The sequence below is a fragment of the Symphalangus syndactylus genome, chromosome 13 (assembly GCF_028878055.3).
Source record: "Symphalangus syndactylus isolate Jambi chromosome 13, NHGRI_mSymSyn1-v2.1_pri, whole genome shotgun sequence".
Lineage (NCBI taxonomy): Eukaryota > Metazoa > Chordata > Mammalia > Primates > Hylobatidae > Symphalangus > Symphalangus syndactylus.
In genome coordinates, this window is record NC_072435.2 from 33,780,231 (window position 1) to 33,802,035 (window position 21,805).

The following is a 21,805-nucleotide window of genomic DNA, read 5'->3' on the forward strand; positions in this document are numbered from 1 at the left end:
TTACCCCTTTTCTTGGTCCTTTGTCCTCTAATATCATTTTATTTTTCCATCGGCCATTTATTTTATTTTATTTCACTTGAAATGTATGTTTTATTTACAGTTTTAGTTTTTTGTTTTTGTTTATTGCATGATATTACTTATCATGGATATTACTTATTACTTATCATCAGCCAAGCTTGATAACTTAGCTGAGGTACTGTTTGTCATGTTTCTCCCTATACAACATTATGATCAAATAAAGTTTTTTGACAAACACATGGACGGCATCAGAAAATCTATTAATAATAGCCTACCATCCGGGCATGGTGGCTCACATCTGTAATCCCAGCACTTTGGGAGGCTGAGGTGAGTGGATCACCTGAGGTCAGGAGTTCAAGACCAGTCTAGCTAACATGGTGAAACCCTATCTATACTAAAAACACGAAAATTAGCTGGCACAGTGGCACATGCCTATAATCCCAGCTACTTGGGAGGCTGAGGCAGGAGAATCGCTTAACCTGAAAGGCAGAGGTTGCAGTGAGCCGAGATTGTGCCATTGCACTCCAATTTGGGCTACAGAGTGAGACTCCATCTCAAGTGATAATAGTAATAATAATAAATCAAATAAACAATTTAAAGTAGAAAACCTACATAAGTATCACAATAGATCAAATAAAAGTGTTCCGTGAAACTCAACAGTGACTCGTGATTTACGTTTTTAAAAGTCTTCATCAACTAAGAGTAGAAGGAAATATCCTTAACGTGGTTGTGGTATCCATCAAGAACCCACAGCAAACACCATTTCTACTGGAGAAATTTTAGAAGCATCCCCATTGAAATCAAGACAAATGAAAAGAAAATCCACAAACTTGCAAAAATATTTGCAAGACATATATAAAGAAATCATCCAGCCTGGGTAGCACCGTAAGATCTTGTCTTTACAAATAATTTTAAAAATTAGCCAAACATGGTGGTGCACACCTATAGTCCCAGCTACTTGGGCAGCTGAGGTGGGAGATTGCTTAAGCTCAGGAGGTCAAGGCTGCAGTGAGCTATGATGGTGCCAGTGAGCTTCAACCTGGGAAACAGAGCAAGAACCAATCTCAAAAGACAAGAGACTCATATTCAAAGTAAGTAAAGAACTCCTAAAACCCAACAGTAAGAAAACAACAAACCTAGTTTAAAGACGAGCAAAAGTACAGATCAACAACGGAAAAACAACCCAATTAAAAATGGGCAAAGGATTTGACTAAACATTTTTCCAAAGAAGGTATACAAGTGGCCAAGGAGCACGTGAAAAGATGCTCAACATCACTAATCATTCAGGAAATGCAAATTAAAACCACAATGAGATACCACCTCACACCCACTAGAATGACTACTACAAAAAATAATAACATAACAAATAATGGCAAGGATGTGGAGAAACTGGAACCCTTGTGCATTGTTGGTGGGAATGTAAAATGGTGCAGTCACTACAGAAAACAGTATGGCAATTCCTAAAAAATAGAAATAAAAATTTCATTACATATAATCCAGCAATCCCACTTCTGGGTATATACTCAAAACGATTGAAAGCAAGACTGTTTTCTGTTTTATTGTGTAATTGTCTAGTTTTAGTCTTGGTGTAACGTGGGCCCTGTAGGATGAGTTAGGAAGAATTCCTTCCTGTTCAATTTTTTGGATTAGTTTGAGAATTTATGTTAGTTCTTTATAAGTTTGGTAGAATTTAGCAGCGAAGCCATCCAGCCCTGGGCATTTCTTTGTTGGGAGGCATTTTACTTTGATTCAGTCTCATTACTCATTGTTGCTCTGTTTCAGGTTTTCTATTTCTTCCTGTTTAAATCTTGGTAGGTTGTCCAGGAATTTATCCATTTCCTCTAGGTATTCTAATTTGGTTAGCATATAGTCGTTCATAATAGTCTCTGATGATTTTTTTTTTCTGTGTATTTGTGTGGTTTCAATCGTAATATCTCCTTTTCATTTCTGATTTTGTTTATTTGGGCCTTATCTCTTTTTTTTCTTGGTTAGTCTAGATAGTGGTTTATCAATTTTGATTATCTTTAAAAAAAATTTCCTTTTGCTGATCCTCTGTTTTTGTTTTTGTTTTTTTAGTCTTTATTTCATTTAGTTCTATTCTGATTTGTGTTATTTCCTTCCATCTAATTTTGGGTTGTCTGGGTTTTACATTCCTAGTTCCTTGAGGTGTATTCCTAGGTTGTTTATTTGAAATTTTTCTACTTTTTTGATGTAGGCATTTTGTGTGTTTTTTTGTTTTTAAGACAGGGTCTCACTATGTTGCCTAGGCTGGTCTTGAACTCCTGGGCTCAAGCAAGCCTCCCACCTTGGCCTCCCAAAGTGCTGGGATTACTGGTGTGAGCCACCACGCCTGGCCCTGATGTAGGCATTTATTGCTCTACACTTTCCTTTTAGCATTGCTTTTATTGTATCCCATAGATTTTGGTATGCTCTGTTGTCCATTTTTATTTGTTTCAAGAAATTTTATTTATTTCTTAAGGTCTTCATTGACCCAGTGGTTGTTCAGGAGCATATGGTTTAATTTCCATGTATTTGTACAGTTTCCAGAGTTCCTCTTGTTATTAATTTGTGGTTTTACTCCACTGTGGTCTGAGAAGATATTTGATATAATTTTGATTTTGTAAAAAATGTGTTGTGGCCCAACATGTGGCCTATTCTGGAGTATGTTCCATGTGCTGATGAGAAGAATGTGTGTGCTGCAGCTGTTGGATGAAATATTCTGCAAATATCTGTTAGGTCCATTTGGTCTAAAGTGTAGTTTAAATCTGATGTTTCTTTGTTGATTTTTCTGTCTAGATTATCTGTCTGGTGCTGAAAGTGGGGTGTTGAAGCCCCAAACTATTATTGTATTGAAGTCTATCTCTCCCTTTAGATCTAATAAGATTTCCTTTATATATCTGGGGCTTTGGTGTTGGGTACACGTATATTTAAAATTGTTATATCCTTTTGCTGAATCAATCCCTTTATCATTATATAATGACCTTCTTTGCCTATTTTTACTGCCTTTGACTTAAAGTCTGCTTTATCTGATATAAGTATAGCTACTCCTGCTCACTTTTTGTTTCCATTTGTTAGAATTTCTTTTATCATCCCTTCACTTTTAGTCCATATGTGTTTTGTTTTTTTTTTAAGAGATGGGGTCTCACTCTGTTGCCTAGGCTGGAGTGCAGTGGCTGTTCCCAGGCACAATCATAGCTCATTGCACCCTCAAACCCCTGGGCTCAAGCAATCCTCCTGCCTCAGCCCCTTGAGTAGTTCAGACTATAGACACATGTTATCATACCTGGCTAGCTTTACAAAAATTTTTTTTAGAGATGCAGTCTTACCATGTAGCCCAGACAGGTCTTAAACTCCTGACCTCAAGCAATCATCCTGCTTCAGCCTCCTCCTGAGTATATACGTGTCTTTACAGGTGAAGTGAGTTTCTTATAGACAGCATATAGTTGGGTCTTTTTAAAAAATTCATTCAGCCACTCTATATCTTTTAGGTGGAAAATTTAATCCATTTACATTCCAGGTTATTACTAATGTCTGAGGACTTATTCCTTTCCTTTTGTTAATTGTTTCCTGGTTGGTTTGTATATCTTTTGCTCCTTTCTTTCTCTCTTATTGTTTGTCATTGTGGTTTGGTTGTTTTCTGTAGTGGTAACACTTGAGAAGAAATCTTCATTTGTGTTTTGCTCTACCAATGAGTTTTATACTTTTGTGTGTTTTCATGATGGTGGATATTGTCCTTTCACTTCTAGGTGCAGGACTTTCTTAATTATTTCTTGTAGGGCTGGTCTAGTGATGATGAATTCCTTCTGGTTTTGCTTGTCTGAGAAAGTCTTTATTTCTCCTTCATTCTTGAAGAATAACTTTACTGGGTATAGTATTTGATATAGTTTGGCTGTGTGCCCACCCAAATCTCATCTTGAATTGTAGTTCCCATAGTCCCCATGTGTCATGGGAGGGACCAGGTAAAGATAACTGAATCATGGGGGCAGTTTCCACCATGCTGTTCTCATGATAGTGAGTGAGTTCTCATGAGGTCTGATGCTTTTATAAGGGGCCTCCTCCTTTGCTCAGCATTCATTCTCTTTCTTTCCGCCATGTGAAGAAGGATGTGTTTGCTTCCCCTTCCACCATGATTGTAAGTTTCCTGAGGCCTCCCCAGCCATGCTGAACTGTGAGTCAATTAAACCTCTTTTCTTTATAAATAACTCAGTCTTGGGTATGTCATTATTAGCAGCATGAGAACAGACTAATACAGTAAATTGTTACTGCAGAGACTGGGGTGCTGCTACAAAGATACCTCAAAATGTGGAAGCAAATGTGGAACTGGGTAACAGGCAGAAGTTGGAACTGTTTGGAGGTCTCAGAAGAAGACAGGAAATGTGGGAAGTTTGAATCTTCCTAGAAACTTGGAGGGCTCAGAAGACAGGAAGATGTGGAAAAGTTTGGAAATTCCCAGAGACTTGTTGAATGGCTTTGACCAAAATGCTGATAGTGATATGGACAATGAAGTCCAGGTTGACATGGTCTCAGATGAATATGGGGAACTTTTTGGGAACAGGGGTAATGATGACTCTTGCTATGCAAAGAGACTGGCAGCATTTTGCCCCTGCCCTAGAGATCTGTGGAACTTTGAACTTGAGAAAGATTATTTATGGTATCTAGTGGAAGAAATTTCTAAGTGGCAAAGCATACAAGAGGAAGCAGAGCATTAAAGTTTGAAACATTTGCAGCCCAGTGATGTGACAGAAAAGAAAACTCCATTTTCTAGGGAGAAATTCAAGCTGGCTGAAGAAATTTGCAAAAGTAATGAGCTGAACATTAATCACCAAGACAATGGGCAAAATATCTCTAGGGCACGTTGGAGACCTTCACAGCAGCCCCTCCCATCAAAGTCCTGGATGCCTAGGAGGAAAAAATGGTTTCATGGGCTGGGCCCAGGGACCCCCTGTTCTATGCAACCTTGGGACATGCTGCCTTGCATCCCAGCTGCTTCAGCCCCAGCTGTGGCTAAAAGGGGCCAAGGTACAGCTTAGGCCATTGCTTTCAAAGGGTGCAAACCCCATGCCTTGGTGACTTACACATGGGCTGTGGGCCTATGGGTGCACAGAAGTCAAGAATTGAGGTTTGGGAACCTTCACCTAGATTTCAGAGGGTGTATTGAAACACCTGGATGTACAGGCAGAAGTTTGCTGCAGGGGCAGAGCCCTCATGGAGAACCTCTACTACGGCAGTGCAGAAGGGTAATGTGGGGTTGGAGCCCCCACACAGAATCCCTACTAGGGCACTGACTAGTGGAGCTGTGAGAAGAGGGCTACTGTCTTCCAGACCTCAGAATGGTAGATCCACTGACAGCTTGCACCATGCACCTGGAAAAGCCACAGACACTCAATGCCAATCCATGAAAGCAGCCAGGAGGGGGCCATACCCTGCAAAGCCACAGGGGCAGAGCTGCCCAAAGCCATGGGAGCCCACCTCTTGCATCAGCATGCCCTGGATGTGAGAAATGGAGTCCAAGGAGATTACTCTGGAACTTTAAGGTTTAATGACTGCCCTATTGGGTTTCAGACTTGCATGCGGCCTTTGTTTTGGCCAATTTCTCCCATTTGGAATGGGTGTATTTACCCAATGCCTGTACCCCCATTGTATCTAGGAAGTAACTAACTTGATTTTGATTTTACAGGCTCATAGGCAAAAGGGACTTGCCTTGTTTCAGATGAGACTTGGGCTTTTGAGTTAATGCTGGAATGAGTTAAGACTTTAACTCATTGGGAGACTGTTGGAAGAGCATGATTGTGTTTTGAATTGTGAGGACATGGGTTTTGGGAGAGGCCAGGGGTGGAATGATATGGTTTAGCTGTGTCCTCACCCAAATCTCATTTTGAAATGTTGTTCCCATAATTCCCTTGTGTTGTAGAAGGTACCAGGTGGTGACAATTGAATCATGGGGGTGGTTTCTGCCGTGCTGTTCTGGTAACAGCAGATGAGTTCTCATGAGATCTGATGCTTTTATAAGGGGCTTCCCCCTTTGCTTGGCACTCATTCTCCTTCCTGCCACCATATGAAGAAGAATGTATTTGCTTTCCCCTCCACCATAATTGTAAGTTTCCTGAGGTCTGCCCAGCCATGCTGAGCTGTGAGTCAATTAAACCTCTTTCCTTTATAAATTACCCAGACTCGGGTCTGTCTTCGTTAGCCACGTGAGAACGAATTAATACAGCATTCTTGCCTGACAGTTTCTTTCTTTCAGCACTCTGAATATATCATCCCATTCTCTCCTGGCCTTTAAGTTTTCTGCTGTGAAATCTATTGTTAGTCTGATAGGGGTTTTCTTATATGTGACTAGATGCTTTTCTCTGGCTGTTTATAGAATTCTGTCTTTGTCTTTTATTTTTTACAGTTTGACTATAATGTGCCTTAGAGAAGTCCTTTTGGCTTGTATCTATTTGGGATTCTCTGAGCATCCTATATTTGGATGTCTAAATCTTCCTAGGCTTGGGAAGTTTTCAGTTATTATTTTGTTAAATAGGTGCTGTATGCCTTTTCTCTCTGATACACCCAAAATTTAAATATTTGGTCACCTTATGATGCTCCATATATTATATAGGCTTTATTCTTTCTTTTTATGCTTTATTCTCTTTTTGTTTTTATCTGACTAGATTATTTCAAAAGACCTGTCTTCAAGTTCTGGAATTATTTCTTCTGCTTCATCTAATCTTTTTTTTTTTTTTGTAGCTCTCAACTGTATTTTTTATTTCACTCATTGAATTCTTCAGTTCCAGGATTTCTGTTTGCTTCTTTGTAAATAATTTCAATCTCTTTGGTGAATTTCTCATTCATATTCTGAATTTTTTTCCTGATTTCTTTGAATTTTTTATTTTTTGAGATGGGGGTCTCACTATGTTGCTCAGGCTGGCCTAGAACTCCTGGGCTTAAGGGACCCTCCTGCTTAGTGAGGATTACAGGCATGCATCGCCACACTCAGGTAGTCTTTGTATTGTTTATCCGTGTTCTCTTGTATCTAATTGAGCTTCTTTGAGATCATTATTTTGAATTATTCTTCAGACAATTTCACAGATTTCGTTTTCATTGGAATCTGTTACTGGAGAATTATTGTGTTCCTTTGGAGGTGTCTTATTTCCTTGCCTTTTCATGTTTCCTGTGTTCTTACATTGATATCTATGTATGTGGTGTAACAGTTGCTTCTTCCAATTTTTTTGGATTGGCTTTCATAGGGGAAGACTTTTTGCTGTTGATGTATCTATGGTGTTGGTTGGGTAAGTCACTTTAGCTTTGACTGGGTGCATGCAGCAGTGTAGTCTCTGTATGATTTCTTTAACCATAAATATCATGAGTGGTATCTGTAAATTCCTCAGCGTCTTAGGCTGCAGTTGTTAGCAGAGGCTACACTGAGGCTTTGCTGGGGATAAGGGTGCCATGTGAGCCAGTCCTTGGGTCCCAGTGGTGGCAGCGGCAGGCTGGGTGTACCTGTGCCTGGGCCCCTGGGAGGGATAAACAGATGCCAGTAGTGGTGAACAAAGTGAGGTGAACCCCAGATCTTCAGAGAGCATGCTTTGGTGCTGGTGGCAGTTGTTCTGGGCCTGTTCGTTGAGATGTAGTTTCACCTTTTAGCCCAGGCTGGAGTGCAATGGCATGATCTCAGCTCACTGCAGCCTCTGACTCCTGGGTTCATGCGATTCTCCTGCTTCAGCCTCCCAAGTAGCTGGGATTACAAGTATGCACCACCACGCCTGGCTAATTTTGAATTTTTAATAGAGATGGGGTTTCACCATGTTGGTCAGGCTGGTCTCGAACTCCTGACCTCAGGTGATCCACCCACCTTGGCCTCCCAAAGTGCTGGGATTACAGACATGAGCCACCATGTCCAGCCTGTTCTAGGCCTGTTGTTAGGTCTCCTGATGATACATGCATGTGCCTAGGGTGACTGATAGAGCAGAGCAATCCTCAGGACCCCTGGTAGTGTGCTTGGGCACCTGGAGGACAGTGCCAGGCCATGCAGGCCTGTCCTCGGGCCCCTCCAGTGGCGTTCATGCATGTAGGCTGTGATGGGAAGGAAAAGGCAGTGTGCTTGAGTGGCAGTGGCTGCAGTGGTGGTGGATGGTTAGAGCCTATCCTCATGGTGTGTACAGGTGAAGGTGGCCCTGCTGCTAGGGGTGGGGGTTTGCTGTCAATGGCAGCAGCCCTAGGAAGGTGTCTCTCAAGTTCTGGGGGCTTCGCCTACCTTTTTCCTGGGGACAGGCTCCCTACTGTGCTCCACTGCTTGTTCCCTGGTACGTAAGACAGTATGTGGGCTGCAGTGCTGGGGACCCTGCTACATTCCTGGGTCCAACTACTGTGGCACTGCAGTAGTCTTCTGGATGGATGTGAGGGGATATCAGTCAGACTCCAGGGGCATGGAGATGCAGGGGCTGTTGGGCCCCAGGGCAGGATGTAGTCTGGTGGGGACTGGGTTCTCCAAATGGTGCTGTGCTGCAACTACTTGTGTGTTGGGGGATGTGTGGAACCCAGAGTCAGCTCCCTCTCTGGAGTAATGTTGTCACATCAACTCCAAGCAGCACCTTATACTGGTCTCATGGCCCATGAGGGTTGAGGAGCTCTCCCACAGCTAGGACTTCAGAAGTTCATGGTGGGAATGCGGACTGTGGGGGATCTCTCACTTACCCTGTTCCTGCACTGGGAAGCCCCCCAACCCGGTGCTCCCAGCTGATCCAGGCTGGGCCAGCTGCCTTGTTTCCCTCCTTCCAGGCCACAGATGTTTCCTATCACTTCTCTGCTGAATTCCAGTGTTTTCTCTTAGTTGCTGTATTCAGTGATTATCTACCCACTATTTAATTCTTCTTTGGGGAGGAGGTGAGTGCCAGATGGCTCCAATCAGCCATCTTGAACTGCCTCTGTATTTCCCATTTTTAAATTGATATATAACACATTTACAACACAGTACACAAGTCTAAAATATATAGTTCAAAAGATTTTGACATATGGGCCAGGCACGGTGACTCACACCTGTAATCCCAGCACTTTGGGAGGCCAAGGAGGGCAGATCACTTAAGGTCAGGAGTTCGAGACCAGCCTGGCCAACACAGTGAAAGCCGTCTCTACTAAAAATACAAAAAAATTAGCCAGGCATGGTGGCACGCACCTGTAATCGCAGCTGCTCGGGAGGCTGAGGCAGGAGAATCACTTGAACCTGGGAGGTGGAGGGCGCAGTGAGCCAAGTTTGCACCACTGCATTCCAGCCTGGGCAACACAGCGAGACTCCGTCTCCAATAAATAAATAAAAATACAAAAATTAGCCAGATGTGGTGGTGCACACATGTAGTCACAGCTACTTGGGAGGTTGAGGCAGAAGAATCACTTGAATCCAGGAGGTGGAGGTTGCAGTGAGCCCAGATCGCACCACTGCACTCCAGCCTGGGTGACAGAGCGAGACTCTGTCTCAAAAAAAAAAAAAAAAAAAAGAAAGAAAGAAAAGAAAAGAAATTTGGACACATGAATTCATCCATGCAGCCACTTCTCAGATCAAAATATGGAACATTGTCAGCAGAAAACTTCCTTCTACCCTATTCTGGTGAGTTTACACCCACTCCTTCCAGAGAGCCCCCAATTTGAGTCCGATCAAAGGTTAGTTCTTCTGCCCATTCTTTAAATTCATGTAAACTCAAAATCTTACAGAATGTATTCATTCTGTCTGGGTTTCTTAACTCTTGTGAGATTCATCCAAATTGTTGTTTGTATCAGTACTTTGCTTTTTCATTACTGTATAGAATTCCACCCTCTGAATATGCCATGATATTTGTTTTCATTCACCTGCTGGTGGCCACATGGTTTGTTCCAATTTGGAATATTCTAACTAAAGTTATTATAAATATTTTTATTTTGCCCTTGATGTTATTAGACCCTCTTTGGTTAACTGGGTGGAGTGTGGAGGCGAACTGCCTGGATTCAAATTTCAGCTCCACCATTTACCAGCTGTGTGACCCTGGGCTAGTTTCTTAATCTCGCAGTGCCTCTGTTTCCCCCATCTGTAAACTAGAGGTCACATGATCTACTGCAGGGTAGGAAAGTTAAATGAATGAGTTTTATAAAGCTGTTGGAAATGTGCCTATCATAGGTATGAAATAAACAATTATCGTTCATCTCCAACTCCCAACAACAGAGGAAATTCCCATGAACGAGAGCATCCGCAGACCAAAACAGCAGATCCTGGAAGTCAGAGGGCATGATGGTTCCAGGAACTAGAGGGTACTGCCTGCCCACCCCTGCCCTACGTGGGGAGGCATAACAAAGTCACTTTCCATTAGAATGAATTGGATTTTATTAAAAGCATCCTGTCACTCAGCCATGTCATGGGTGGAGGAGTCCTTCTCCCTGTCGACTCCAGACCATCCCCCAACACCTCCCTGAAATTCCTGCAAGGTCAGGCTGATCTCAGGCTCTGACTCCTTTCACTAGCCTTTCTGGTGATGTGACCTTACCCAGCTTCCTGTTTGTCTTCCTGAGGGACAGTAGATTTAGGGAGTGAGGATCAGAGGGTGGAAAATAAAAGCTGTGGTCCCTAGGAGCCCTGAACATCTGGGGACAGGGGGAAAACATGAGTGACTGCAAGGAACCAAGGGTGCAGCCGCTGGGCCTCCTGGGTAAGGCTGGGTTGGAACTCTGGGATCCTGGGTAAGGGGAAGGGATGGCCCAGGCTCTGAGCTGATGTCTGTCCATTCAGAAGAAGATCCGACAACCAGTGGCATCAGACTTTTTCCAAGAGACTTTCAATTCCAGCAGACACATGGCCACAAGAGCTCTACAGGTAGGCAAGAGTTAGGGGGCAGACAGTGGAAGACAGAGCCTCCCAAACCCCTGGGTCCTGGGGAGGTAGATGTTGGGGTCTGGAATCCTGGATCCTGGGGAAGAAAATTCTGAGACCTGGTTTCCTGGGTCCTGAAGAGGAGGGAGCAGGGATCTGAACTCCTCACACCTGGGGAGGTGGGGGTTGGGGCTTGGGTTCCTGAGGCCTGGGGAGGTGGGAGAGGGGGCCTGGACTCCTGGGACCTAGAGAGGTGGGGGTTGGAAGCTGGACACCTGGGTCCATGGGAGGTAGGGACTGGAGCCTGGACTCCTGGAACCAGAGGAGGTGGGAGAAGGGGCCTGGATTCCTGGGTCCTGGGGCAGATGAGAACTAGGGCCTGGATTTCTGGGTCCTGGGGAGGTGGGAGCTGGGGCCTGAATTCGTGGGTCTTGGGGAGGTGGAAGCAGGTATCTGGGTTCCAGGGACCTGGGGAGGTGGGAGCTTGGGCCTGGGTTCCTCCTGGGTCCTGGGGATGTGGAGGCTGGGGCCTGGATTCCTGAGTCCTGGTGTTGCAGGATAATTTAGGAATCACAGAGATTGAGGGGTTGAGGAGGATTATTATTATTATTATTTAGGTGCACCAGCCTGGTCAGATTAACATTCAAAAAGACTGAGCCTCAAACAAAGAGTCAAGTTACCTTTTAAGCATTTCATGGGGTAGAGGGAGATCTGTGCAGGGGGAAGCATATTACAGAAGTGAGAAACAAAGATAGTTATTCAGTTGAGACATGGATTACATCATTTCTTACTTTTCAAGGAAAAACATATTTTACAACTTGAGTTTATCTGCCTAGTGATCTTGCAGCTGCACAGCTAGAGAAACAGGGTCTTCACAATGCCTGGGAAAGGGAGAGATAAGGCTCACTAGCCAAACAGAAAAACAGGCAGTTAATTCTTTTTTTATTTTTATTTTATTTTTATTTTTTTTATTTATTTATTTTTTTGAGACGGAGTCTCACTCTGGTGCCCAGGCTGGAGTGCAGTGGCGCCATCTCGGCTCACTGCAAGCTCTGCCTCCCAGGTTCATGCCATTCTCTTGCCTCACCCTCCCGAGTAGCTGGGACTACAGGCGCCCGCCACCATGCCCGGCTAATTTTTTGTATTTTTAGTAGAGATAGGGTTTCACTGTGTTAGCCAGGATGGTCTTGATCTCCTGACCTTGTGATCTGCCCGCCTCAGCCTCCCAAAGTGCTGGGATTACAAGTGTGAGCCACCATGCCCAGCCAAACAGGCAGTTAATTTTTAAAGGATTCCACCTCTTTCTCTTCCTCAGGGGGAATTGAGTTTTCTTACATACAACTGAGTTTTTGCCTACACATTCTTTAATTTCTTTTAATTCCTGTTCCACTGGGGAGGTGGAAGCAGGTACCTGGGTTCCTGGGACCTGGGGAGGTGGGGGCTGGGACCTAAACTCCTGGGACTTGGGGAGGGAGAGGCTGGGGACGGGGTTCCTGGTTCCTGGGGGGGTTCGAGCTAGGGCCTGGATTCCCAGGTGTTGGAGTGGAGGGCGCTGGGGCTGGGGTTCCTGGGTCCTGGGGTGCTGAGGGATTTAGGCCAGGCTCTCCCTGGGCCAGGCTCAGGTGGGGACACTGGCAGGCTGACTCATGTATCCTCTCTCAGGGTGTCTTGGCCATGGCCCCCTGGTGCTGCAACTCCTCTCCTTCGCGCTTTTGGCTGGGGTCCTGGTGGCCATCCTTGTCCAAGGTCAGGGGCAGGTTCTGACGGTCTGGGGTCCCCAGGCCTGGCCTTTTGGCTATGAACAGAGCCTGGAGTGGCCAGGTCTTGGAGGGAGGTGGGACTGAGAGCCAAGATGTTGTCCCTGGGGGTCTGTAGAGGCCTCTCCCACAGCCCTTCCCCACTCTAGGGCAGGACAGGAGAGGGAGGAGGAGGAGGAGGGGAAGAACCTGGTTCTCCTTGGCCTTCTGTGCTGCTTTCTCCGGGTGTCAGTTTTCCTCATCTTCAAAGGGGATTAACCGAAACCTTGGCTCTCACAAATGATGTCTCTATGGGGCTCAGTTCAGGACTTGGCACACAGTAGGTGTTTAGTAATTGCAGTTCCTTTTCTTCGTGGCCCAGTGTACAAGGTCCCCAGCTCCCTAAGTCAGGAACAATCCAAGCAAGACGTAATCTACCAGAATCTGACCCAGCTTAAAGCTGCAGTGGGTGAGCTCTCAGAGAAATCCAAGCTGCAGGAGATCTACCAGGAGCTGACCCGGCTGAAGGCTGCAGTGGGTGAGCTTCCAGAGAAATCTAAGCAGCAGGAGATCTACCAGGAGCTGACCCAGCTGAAGGCTTCAGTGGGTGAGCTTCCAGAGAAATCTCAGCTGCAGGAGATCTACCAGGAGCTGACCCGGCTGAAGGCTGCAGTGGGTGAGCTTCCAGAGGAATCTAGGCTGCAGGAGATCTACCAGGAGCTGACCCGGCTGAAGGCTGCAGTGGGTGAGCTTCCAGAGAAATCTAGGCTGCAGGAGATCTACCAGGAGCTGACCCAGCTGAAGGCTGCAGTGGGTGAGTTGCCAGAGAAATCCAAGCTACAGGAGATCTACCAGGAGCTGACCCGGCTGAAGGCTGCAGTGGGTGAGTTGCCAGACCAGTCCAAGCAGCAGCAAATCTATCAAGAACTGACCGATTTGAAGACTGCATTTGGTGAGTTCCTGCACATCGAGGGTCCTCGGGCTTGAGATGGTCTCTCTGTGATGTGACCTTACTTGAGTTACCAAACCTGCCTGAACCTCAGTTTCCTCCCCTGTGAAATGAGAACACAGGGTAACTGCGATCATTGCACTTGGTGTTCACAGTGGGCCAGGCACACAGTAGGCACTCAGTTAAACCAGTCCGCTGCCTTCTGTTCTGAGCTCTAAAGCTGCTACTTCTCCCCGTCTGGAGGAGATGGAGCCAGGACTCCTGGGTTCTCCTGGGGATCAGGGAGAGTCTTGGGAAGTAGGGAGAGGAATGGTCTCTCCCCATTCCAAATGGTCCACCTGACATGGACAGTCAAGGAAGGGCCCTGATTTTCAAGGGCCTGAAGGCTGGGCAGATATGGGAATATGGACGACCTAATTGAGCCCAGCCCTGACCAGCCTCTCCCAACAGAACGCCTGTGCTGCCGCTGTCCCAAGGACTGGACATTCTTCCAAGGAAACTGTTACTTCATGTCTAACTCCCAGCGGAACTGGCACGACTCCGTCACCGCCTGCCAGGAAGTGGGGGCCCAGCTCGTCGTAATCAAAAGTGCTGAGGAGCAGGTACACCTGGTTGGGGTCCCCGTCCTGGCCTGGGGCATGGCTTCTGGCCAACTGGGGAGGAGGTACTCAGAGAGGATTTTGCAGAAGAGGGGCTTTGCTCTATTTGGAAAGACGGGAAGAGAAGGATATGAATGAAGGAGTCCCAGGTACCCTTCAAGCAAATACAAACCAGATCTGCACACATGTGAATATTTTGGGGGAAACGTCAAATGCAAGCAAACCACCGTGGCATGCTGCAAGTGTTTAACAACCAGCTCTCCGGAGGGAAAATTCCTGATGTGTTGTTTGCCAATTTCCCTGGTGTAAATATTCCCACTGTGGCTGATTTCAAGCTGTCGATGTGCTGTCACTCAGTGCAGAGCTGAAAGGAGATGTGCTAGGCCAGCAATTAGTAATGGGTCCAATCTGGCTCCAGTACATGAAACCCGGTCAGGAGTAAATTCGTGTGGACATGCACAGGACATGCAAAATAGATAAACATGCAGCCTTCACAGGAGCGTGTGAGGAGAGGCCAGCTGTGCATGCATGCCTGCATGTCAGGACACACATGTCGTGGGGATACAGATGTGAGAGGGGCTCAGACATGAGGAGGCTCAGGACCTGATATACCAGAAAACTGCAGGTTAATGTCAAAGCAGAACTTCCTGCCAAGAGACGGGGAGGTGGAACCTGGAAAATGGGAAGCAGAGCTCCCTCCTGACTCCTCCTTTACCCTCCAGAACTTCCTGCAGCTGCAGACTTCCAGGAGTAACCGCTTCTCCTGGATGGGACTTTCAGACCTAAATCAGGAAGGCACGTGGCAATGGGTGGACGGCTCACCTCTGTCATCCAGGTAGATTCTGGGAGAAAGGGGCACTGTATCCAGTGGGGCTGGGTTCCTGCAACTCTAACTTGAGTTTTTCCCTGGGGGTCCCCCCCAACCTCCCTGACCCCATAGGACTAAGAGTCTGGGGTTTTCACTGAGTTGAGGAAGGTGGTCTTCATACCTACCTCCCCAGACAGGATGAAAGGTGCCCAGAATTCCACCAGCAGAGCTGCAAGAGGAGCTTGCCCCGTGGGTGGGTGTGTTAAAATACAGTGTATTAATAGGAAGTCTGAAGTCTAGTAAGGCCACCAGCTCAGGAGACAATTGCCATTTACACAAAGTGAGTAGCTTATCCTACCCCCAGGTTCCTAGAGGGCGCACATTTCACAGCAGGGGGCCACCTGGGGAAGCACCAGGGTCTGTCATGAGGGAAAGTCGTGGGGGGGACTGTGGGCCAGAGCCTTTATTATGGTTTGTATGGGAAGAAAAAGGCAAGGCCAGGCAAGCAGGCTTAAGATGGGCAGATATGAAGCATTTTGTGGGCTCTGGGGCATAGAGGCTGCCTAGCTGCCTGACACCTGGCCTTGGGGTGATTAGGGCAGAAGGATAGTGGCTTGGAGTGCAAAAGCCCAATAAGGCAGGTGGTTGGGAGTACAGACCCCAGATTGGTTGGTTTGTATTTTAAAATCACACCCTCGGCCAGGTGCAGTGGCTCATGCCTATAATTCCAGCACTTTGGGAGGTCAAGGCGGGTGGGTCACGAGGTCAAGAGATCAAAACCATGCTGGCCAACACGGTGAAACCCCGTCTCTACTACAAATACAAAAATTAGCTGGGTGTGGTGGTGTGCACCTGTAGTCCCAGCTACTCAGGAGGCTGAGGCAGGAGAATCACTTGAGCCCAGGAGGCGGAGGTTGCAGTGAGCCAAGATCATGCCACTGCACTCCAGCCTGGGCAACAGAGCGAGACTCCATCTCAAAAAAAAAAAAAAAAAAAAAAAAGAAAAGAAAAGAAAAAAGGAAAAAAAAGAAAATCACAGCCTCAGTAGGAGTCCTCCCAAGGCTGGGGTACAGCAAGAGAGGCAGGAACTGAAGGCAACATGACTCAGGCACATTATGAGCTGTGGAGAGCAATGCGTGTCCAGCATACACACGTAGGGCAGATGTTAAAGCATCAATATTGCAGAAGGTAGGAATGTGGCTCATCTACTGGGCAGGGCAGAGGCTCACATTCTGCATGGGCTTTGCAGCTTCCAGCGGTACTGGAACAGTGGAGAACCCAACAACAGCGGGGATGAAGACTGTGCGGAATTTAGTGGCAGTGGCTGGAACGACAATCGATGTAACGTCGACAATTACTGGATCTGCAAAAAGCCCATAGCCTGCTTCAGAGACGAATAGTTGTCCCACTTGTAAGCCAGGTTCCTTCTCTCCATCCTTGGACCTTCACAAATGCCCTGAGACGGTTCTCTGTTCGATTTTTCATCCCCTATGAGCCTGGGTCTTATTCTGTCCTTCTGATGCCTCCAAGTTTCCCTGGTATAGAGCTTGTGTTCCCGGCCCATCCTTGGAGCTTTATAAGTGACCTGGGTGGGATGCATTTAGGGGGCGGGCTTGATATGTTGTATGAATCCACTCTCTGTTCCTTTTGGAGATTAGACTATTTGGATTGCCATGTGTAGCTGCCCTGTCCCTTGGGGCTTTATCTCATCCGTGCAAACTAACATCTGCTCAACTTCCAGCTACACCCTGTGTACCCTTTTGACTGGGGACTTGCTGGTTGCCAGAGCTCATCTTGCAGGCTGGAAGCACCAGGGAATTAATTCCCCCAGTCAACCAGTGGCATCCAGAGAGGGCATGAAGGCTCCACACAACCTCTTCCACCCCCACATCTTTCTTTGTCCTATACATGTCTTCCATTTGGCTGTTTCTGAGTTGTAGCCTTTATAATAAAGTGGTAAATGTTGTAACTGCAGATCCAGCCTCATCTGATTCAACTTTGTGTAATAAAATGGCGAGTTGCTTTTCAGTTGCCACAGGCCCCCAGGTTGCAAGTTATATATGCTGGTCATGCCCAGATGAACCAAGCAGGCAACCATGGGCGGAACCTATGTCCTTAGACTAAGGAAGGGGGACGGAGTTAAGAAGTAAACACCACATGGCATGATCCATGATCCAATCAGATTGAGTCCTGACATCCCTCCATGACATGATCCAATTAGGCCAAGCCTCCCACATCACCTCATTGCATGATCCAATCAGGTTACACCTCACTACCCTCTGTGTATAAAATCTTCCTCAGCCTCCAGCTCAGAGAGACAGATTTGAACCAGATTCCTGTCTCCTTGCTTGGCTGTCTTGCATAAACTTTTCTCTCTATAAAAACCTGGTGTTGGGCCAGGCGTGGTAGCTCATGCCTGTAATCCCAGCACTTTGGGAGGCCGAGGCAGGTGGATCACCTGAGGTCAGGAGTTTGAGACCAGCCTGGCCAACATGGTGAAACCCCATCTCTGCTAAAAATACAAAAAATTAGCTGGGCATGGTGGGCGGTGCCTGTAAGCCCAGCTACTTTGGAGGCTGAGGCAGGAGAATCGCTTGAACCTGGGAGGTGGAGGTTGCAGTGAGCCAAGATCACACCACTGCACCACTCCAGCCAGGGCGACAGAGTGAAACTCCGTCTCAACAACAACAACAATGACATACACCAAAAAAAACCCACACAGACTTCACCTCCCTTCTACCATGTTGACCTCAAGGACATTCCTTCATAAACAGCTTGAATGCTAAATCCCATCTCACTTAGAGTCGACCTACAACTGGCAGGAGAACTGTGAGGCTTGTTTTTTGTTGTGTGTGTTTTTTTTTTTTTTTTTGAGATGGAGTTTTGCTCTTGTCACCCAGGCTGGAGTGCAATGGCACAATCTCAGTTAACTGCAACCTCTGCCTCCCGGGTTCAAGCGATTCTGCCTCAGCCTCCCAAATAGCTGGAATTACAGGAACGTGCCGCCAGGCCCAGGTAATTTTTATTTTGTATTTTTAGTCGAGACAGGGTTTCACCATGTTGACCATCAGGCTGGTCTCGAACTCCTGACCTCAGGTGATCCACCTGCCTTGGCCTCCCAAAGTGCTGGGATTACAGGCGTGAGCCACCGCGCCTGGCTGCAGCTTATTTGATATCAGTGGTGCCCAACTTATTTGGCACCAGGGACCAGTTTCATGGAAGACAATTTTTCCACAGACCAGGGGAGGGGGATCATTTCAGGATGATTCAAGCACATTACATTTATTGTACACTTTATTTCTATTATTATTGCATTGTAATATATAATGAAATAATTATACAGCTCACCATCGTGTAGAGTCAATGGGAGCCCTGAGCTTGTTTTCTTGCAAATAGATGGTCCCATCTGGGGGTGATGAAAGACAGTGACAGATGATCAGGCATTAGAGTCTCATAAGGAGCATGCAACATAGACCCCTCGCATGCACAGCGTACAATAGGGTTCCCACTCCTCTGAGAATCTAATGCTGCCATTGATCCAACAGGAGGCAGTGCTCAGGCAGTAATGCAAGCAATGGGGAGCAGCTGTAAATACAGATGAAGCTTCACTCGCTCACGCTCTATTCACCTCCTGCTGTGCAGCCTAGTTCCTAAGACGCCACGGACTAGTACTGGTGACCCAGGGGACAGGGACCCCCATTCTACATCATCTCCCAGAGGCTCCCGGAGAAACTGAGCCCCAGCTGCCCACATGGGTCATAAGCTCGTCCATGCGTGTAAATTGGCTTCCTTCCTTTTCCTACCTGCCCCTCTTCACTTTCCCCTCTGTCTTCTGGTACTTCTTGGAATCTCCTCCCAGATAAACAACTTGTATCAAAATCCTTGTCACAGGCTTTGTCCCTGGTGAAACTCAAGCCAAACTTATAGTATGTTTTGATACCTGTCAGTTATGGTTCTTAGCCATCAAAATGTTCTCAGCTATTCTTGTACAATTTCTTTTTTTAGATGATTTTTACATGACTCTAGCTTTGAAGGTTTTACTTTACTTTTTGAATAAGTCATGTGTGCACCCGGAACCAAAACCCGTCAATCTCTACAGTGATAATGAAAGCTGGCTCCCGGCCGGGCGCAGTGGCTCATGCCTGTAATCCCAGCACCTTGGGAGGCCGAGGTGGGTAAATCACCTGAGGTCAGGAGTTCGAGACAACATGGTGAAACCCCATCTCTACTAAAAATACAAAAATTAGCTGGGCATGGTGGTGCGTGCCTGTAATCCCAGCTACTCAGGTGGCTGAGGCAGGAGAATCACTTGAGCCTGGGAGGCAGAGGTTGCAGTGAGCTGAGATCACACTATTGCACTCCGGCCTGGGCAACAAGAGGGAAACTTGGTCTCAAAAAAAAAAAAAAGAAAAGAAAGAAAGCTGGCTCCCTCCCCATTCTCTGATCTGAAGAAGTTACTCTTCCTAGTTGCAACCTCTTTATCATATTCCAGATAATCCACTCGTCAAATTTGTTTTAAAATCTGTTTGGCAATCCTTCAGAAGAATTTTGAAAATCTATTCGTGAGTAGGTGGAGCACAGAGGATTTTTAGGGCAGGGAAACTACTGTCTGGTACTGCAACATCATTACACATTTGTTCAAATCACAGAATGTACAACACCAAGAGTAAGCCCTGATGTAAAGTGAGGACTCTGGGTGACAATGATTTGTCAGTGCAGGCTCATCCATTGTAACAAATGCACCACTCACTCTGGCGAAGGATGTTGCATAAAGGTTGTTAATAGTGGTACAAGCAAGTTGCTCAGATATCACCTTGTGTTGGTGCTCTCCAAAGCTCAGCCCTACCCAACAAAATCTTACGCGTTGGTATCTAATTTTGGGGGGCAATTGGCGGAAATGTCTATCAAGGCGAATGTGAATGTTTTGGGGAAAACGTCAAATGTAAGCAAACCACCGTGGCGTGCTGCAAATGTAAACAACCAGCTCTCAGGGGGAAAGTATCAGTACTTTCAGAAAACTTAAAGGCCAGGAGAGAATGGGACGATACATTCAGAGTGCTGAAAGAAACTGTCAGGCGAATGATACTGCTGTAATCCTTTGCAGTGAGTCACTAAGTCCAGCCCCACTCAAAAGCGTATAAAAATGTGTGAACATATGTTAAAACCACCATGCTAATTAGTAAGTATTTGAGGGGGAGGTGATACTTTGAGGTTATGGATCTGCTGCAACTCGGCTCTTGCCTCATCAGAGGAAAGAATTCATCCAAGAAAAATAAGACAGAAAGTGAGACTGGGGCAAATTTTAGCGAAGCAGTGAAAGTTTACTTAAAAGTTTTACAGCAGGAACAACAGGAAGTAAAGTACACTTGGAAGAGGGCCAACCAGGCAACTTGAGAGATTCAGGTGCTCAATGCGACCTTTGACTTGGGGTTTAATATGTTGGCATGCTCTGCAGTTTCGCATCTCTTCTCCTCTGATTCTTTCTTGTTGAGATGGAATTTTATTCTTGTCGCCCAGGCTGGAGAGCAATGGCACAGTCTCAGCTCACTGCAGCCTCTGCCTCCCGGGTTCAAGCGATTCTCCTGCCTCAGAGTCCCGAGTAGCTGGGATTACAGGCACCAGCCAGCATGCCCGGCTAATTTTTTTTGTATTTTTAGTAGAGACGGGTTTTCACCATGTTGGCCAGGCTGGTCTCGAACTCCTGACCTCAAGCAATCCCCCTGCCTCAGCCTCCCAAAGTGCTGGGATTACAGGTGTGAGCCACTGCGCCTGGCCCATTTAAGATTTTTAAAGAATCTTTTCTAATTTCAACCTTTTGAGGCTTAATGCTCTATCCTGTACTCGTATTCCCAAATACTGAAAAGCAGTGGTTGTTTGAATTTTGTCAGATGCTTTAAGCAATCCAGCGTTTGTAATTGCCTTTTGCAAAGATGAATAACATTGAATAAGCTGGTCTCTATTTTTTGCTGCACAAATCTGGAAATTGATCTCTAACAGGCTGGATAGTTCTGCCTACAAAAGTCTGACATATTGTGGGACTGTTTAACATACGCCGAGGTAAAACCTTCCAATGATATCTGGCTGCAGGTTCTTTATTATTAATGGCAGGGATAGTGAAGCCGAATTTTTCGAAATCTGCCTCTGCTAAAGGACTTGTAAAAAAAAAAAAAATAAATAAAAATAAATAAAAAAATAAAGCAGGCTTTTAAATCTATAATAACAAGCAGCCAGTCTGTAGGGATTATAATGGGGAATGGGAGCCCTGGTTGGTAAAGCTCCCATCGGTTGAATTACAGCCTTGACCGCTAGTAAGTCGGTCAGCATGCGCCATCTGCCGGACTTTTTCTTAATTACAAATACTGGGGAATTCCAAGGAGAAAAAGTGGGTGAAACATGTCCTTTTTCTAGTAATTCTTTAACTATTTCATGAAGCGCCCCCAATTTTTCCTTAGGGAGCGGCCACTGTTGGACCCAGACAGGGCGCTGGGTCATCCATTTTTAAGGGAAATTGCTCCTTCACCGTAATGAACGGCAGGGCGAGCCTGAATTTTACCGTAATTAACTGGTGGCTGAGCCTGAATCATCCCTTTACCGTAATTAACGGCAGGTTGTGCAACAATGGGCGCGGCGAACCGCGTCTCAGGCTCCCATGCCGGCAATTCACGAGGCTTAGGCGGGGTGGCCAATCCGGAGCTTCCCTTGAGGGTGCGGTAGGTTGGACTGTCTCTTTCATATGTGTTTGAAGGTTAGCATACATAACCTCCTGATTCTCCCCCTTTTTTAAACTGGAGCTAGATGCACTCTCCTGATTGTCAGACTCGTCTCCTTCATTTCCAAATGCTGGTTCCTCCTCAGTCTGGAAAGGCTCATGTGCTGTTTTCA

At 46.1% G+C, this 21,805-nt stretch overlaps 1 protein-coding gene across 4 annotated transcripts; it reads left to right on the forward strand.

Moving 5' to 3' along the window:
- Window positions 1–10,624: 10,624 nt before the first annotated feature.
- On the forward strand, window positions 10,625–16,323 carry CLEC4M (C-type lectin domain family 4 member M). Of its 4 annotated transcripts, XM_055240260.1 has the most exons (7): window positions 10,625–10,670; window positions 10,751–10,834; window positions 12,494–12,577; window positions 12,950–13,519; window positions 13,967–14,118; window positions 14,838–14,950; window positions 16,173–16,323. In XM_055240260.1, the coding sequence occupies exons 1-7, from the start codon at window positions 10,625–10,627 to the stop codon at window positions 16,321–16,323; spliced, it is 1,200 nt and encodes a 399-aa protein (XP_055096235.1). The 4 variants fall into 4 exon arrangements, with proteins under 4 accessions (XP_055096235.1, XP_055096236.1, XP_055096237.1 ...); XM_055240261.1 differs by lacking the exon at window positions 12,494–12,577; XM_055240262.1 differs by lacking the exons at window positions 10,751–10,834; window positions 12,494–12,577.
- The last annotated feature ends 5,482 nt before the right edge of the window (window positions 16,324–21,805 follow it).

What these genes read in the sequence shown, in the direction of transcription:
- CLEC4M (XM_055240260.1), top strand. Translation starts at nt 10,625, where the DNA reads ATGAGTGACTGCAAGGAACCAAGGGTGCAGCCGCTGGGCCTCCTGG. An exon ending in GGTGGCCATCCTTGTCCAAG is followed by an intron (nt 12,578 to 12,949) that starts GTCAGGGGCAGG and finishes TTCGTGGCCCAG; the next exon opens with TGTACAAGGTCCCCAGCTCC. An exon ending in GGCTCACCTCTGTCATCCAG is followed by an intron (nt 14,951 to 16,172) that starts GTAGATTCTGGG and finishes TGGGCTTTGCAG; the next exon opens with CTTCCAGCGGTACTGGAACA.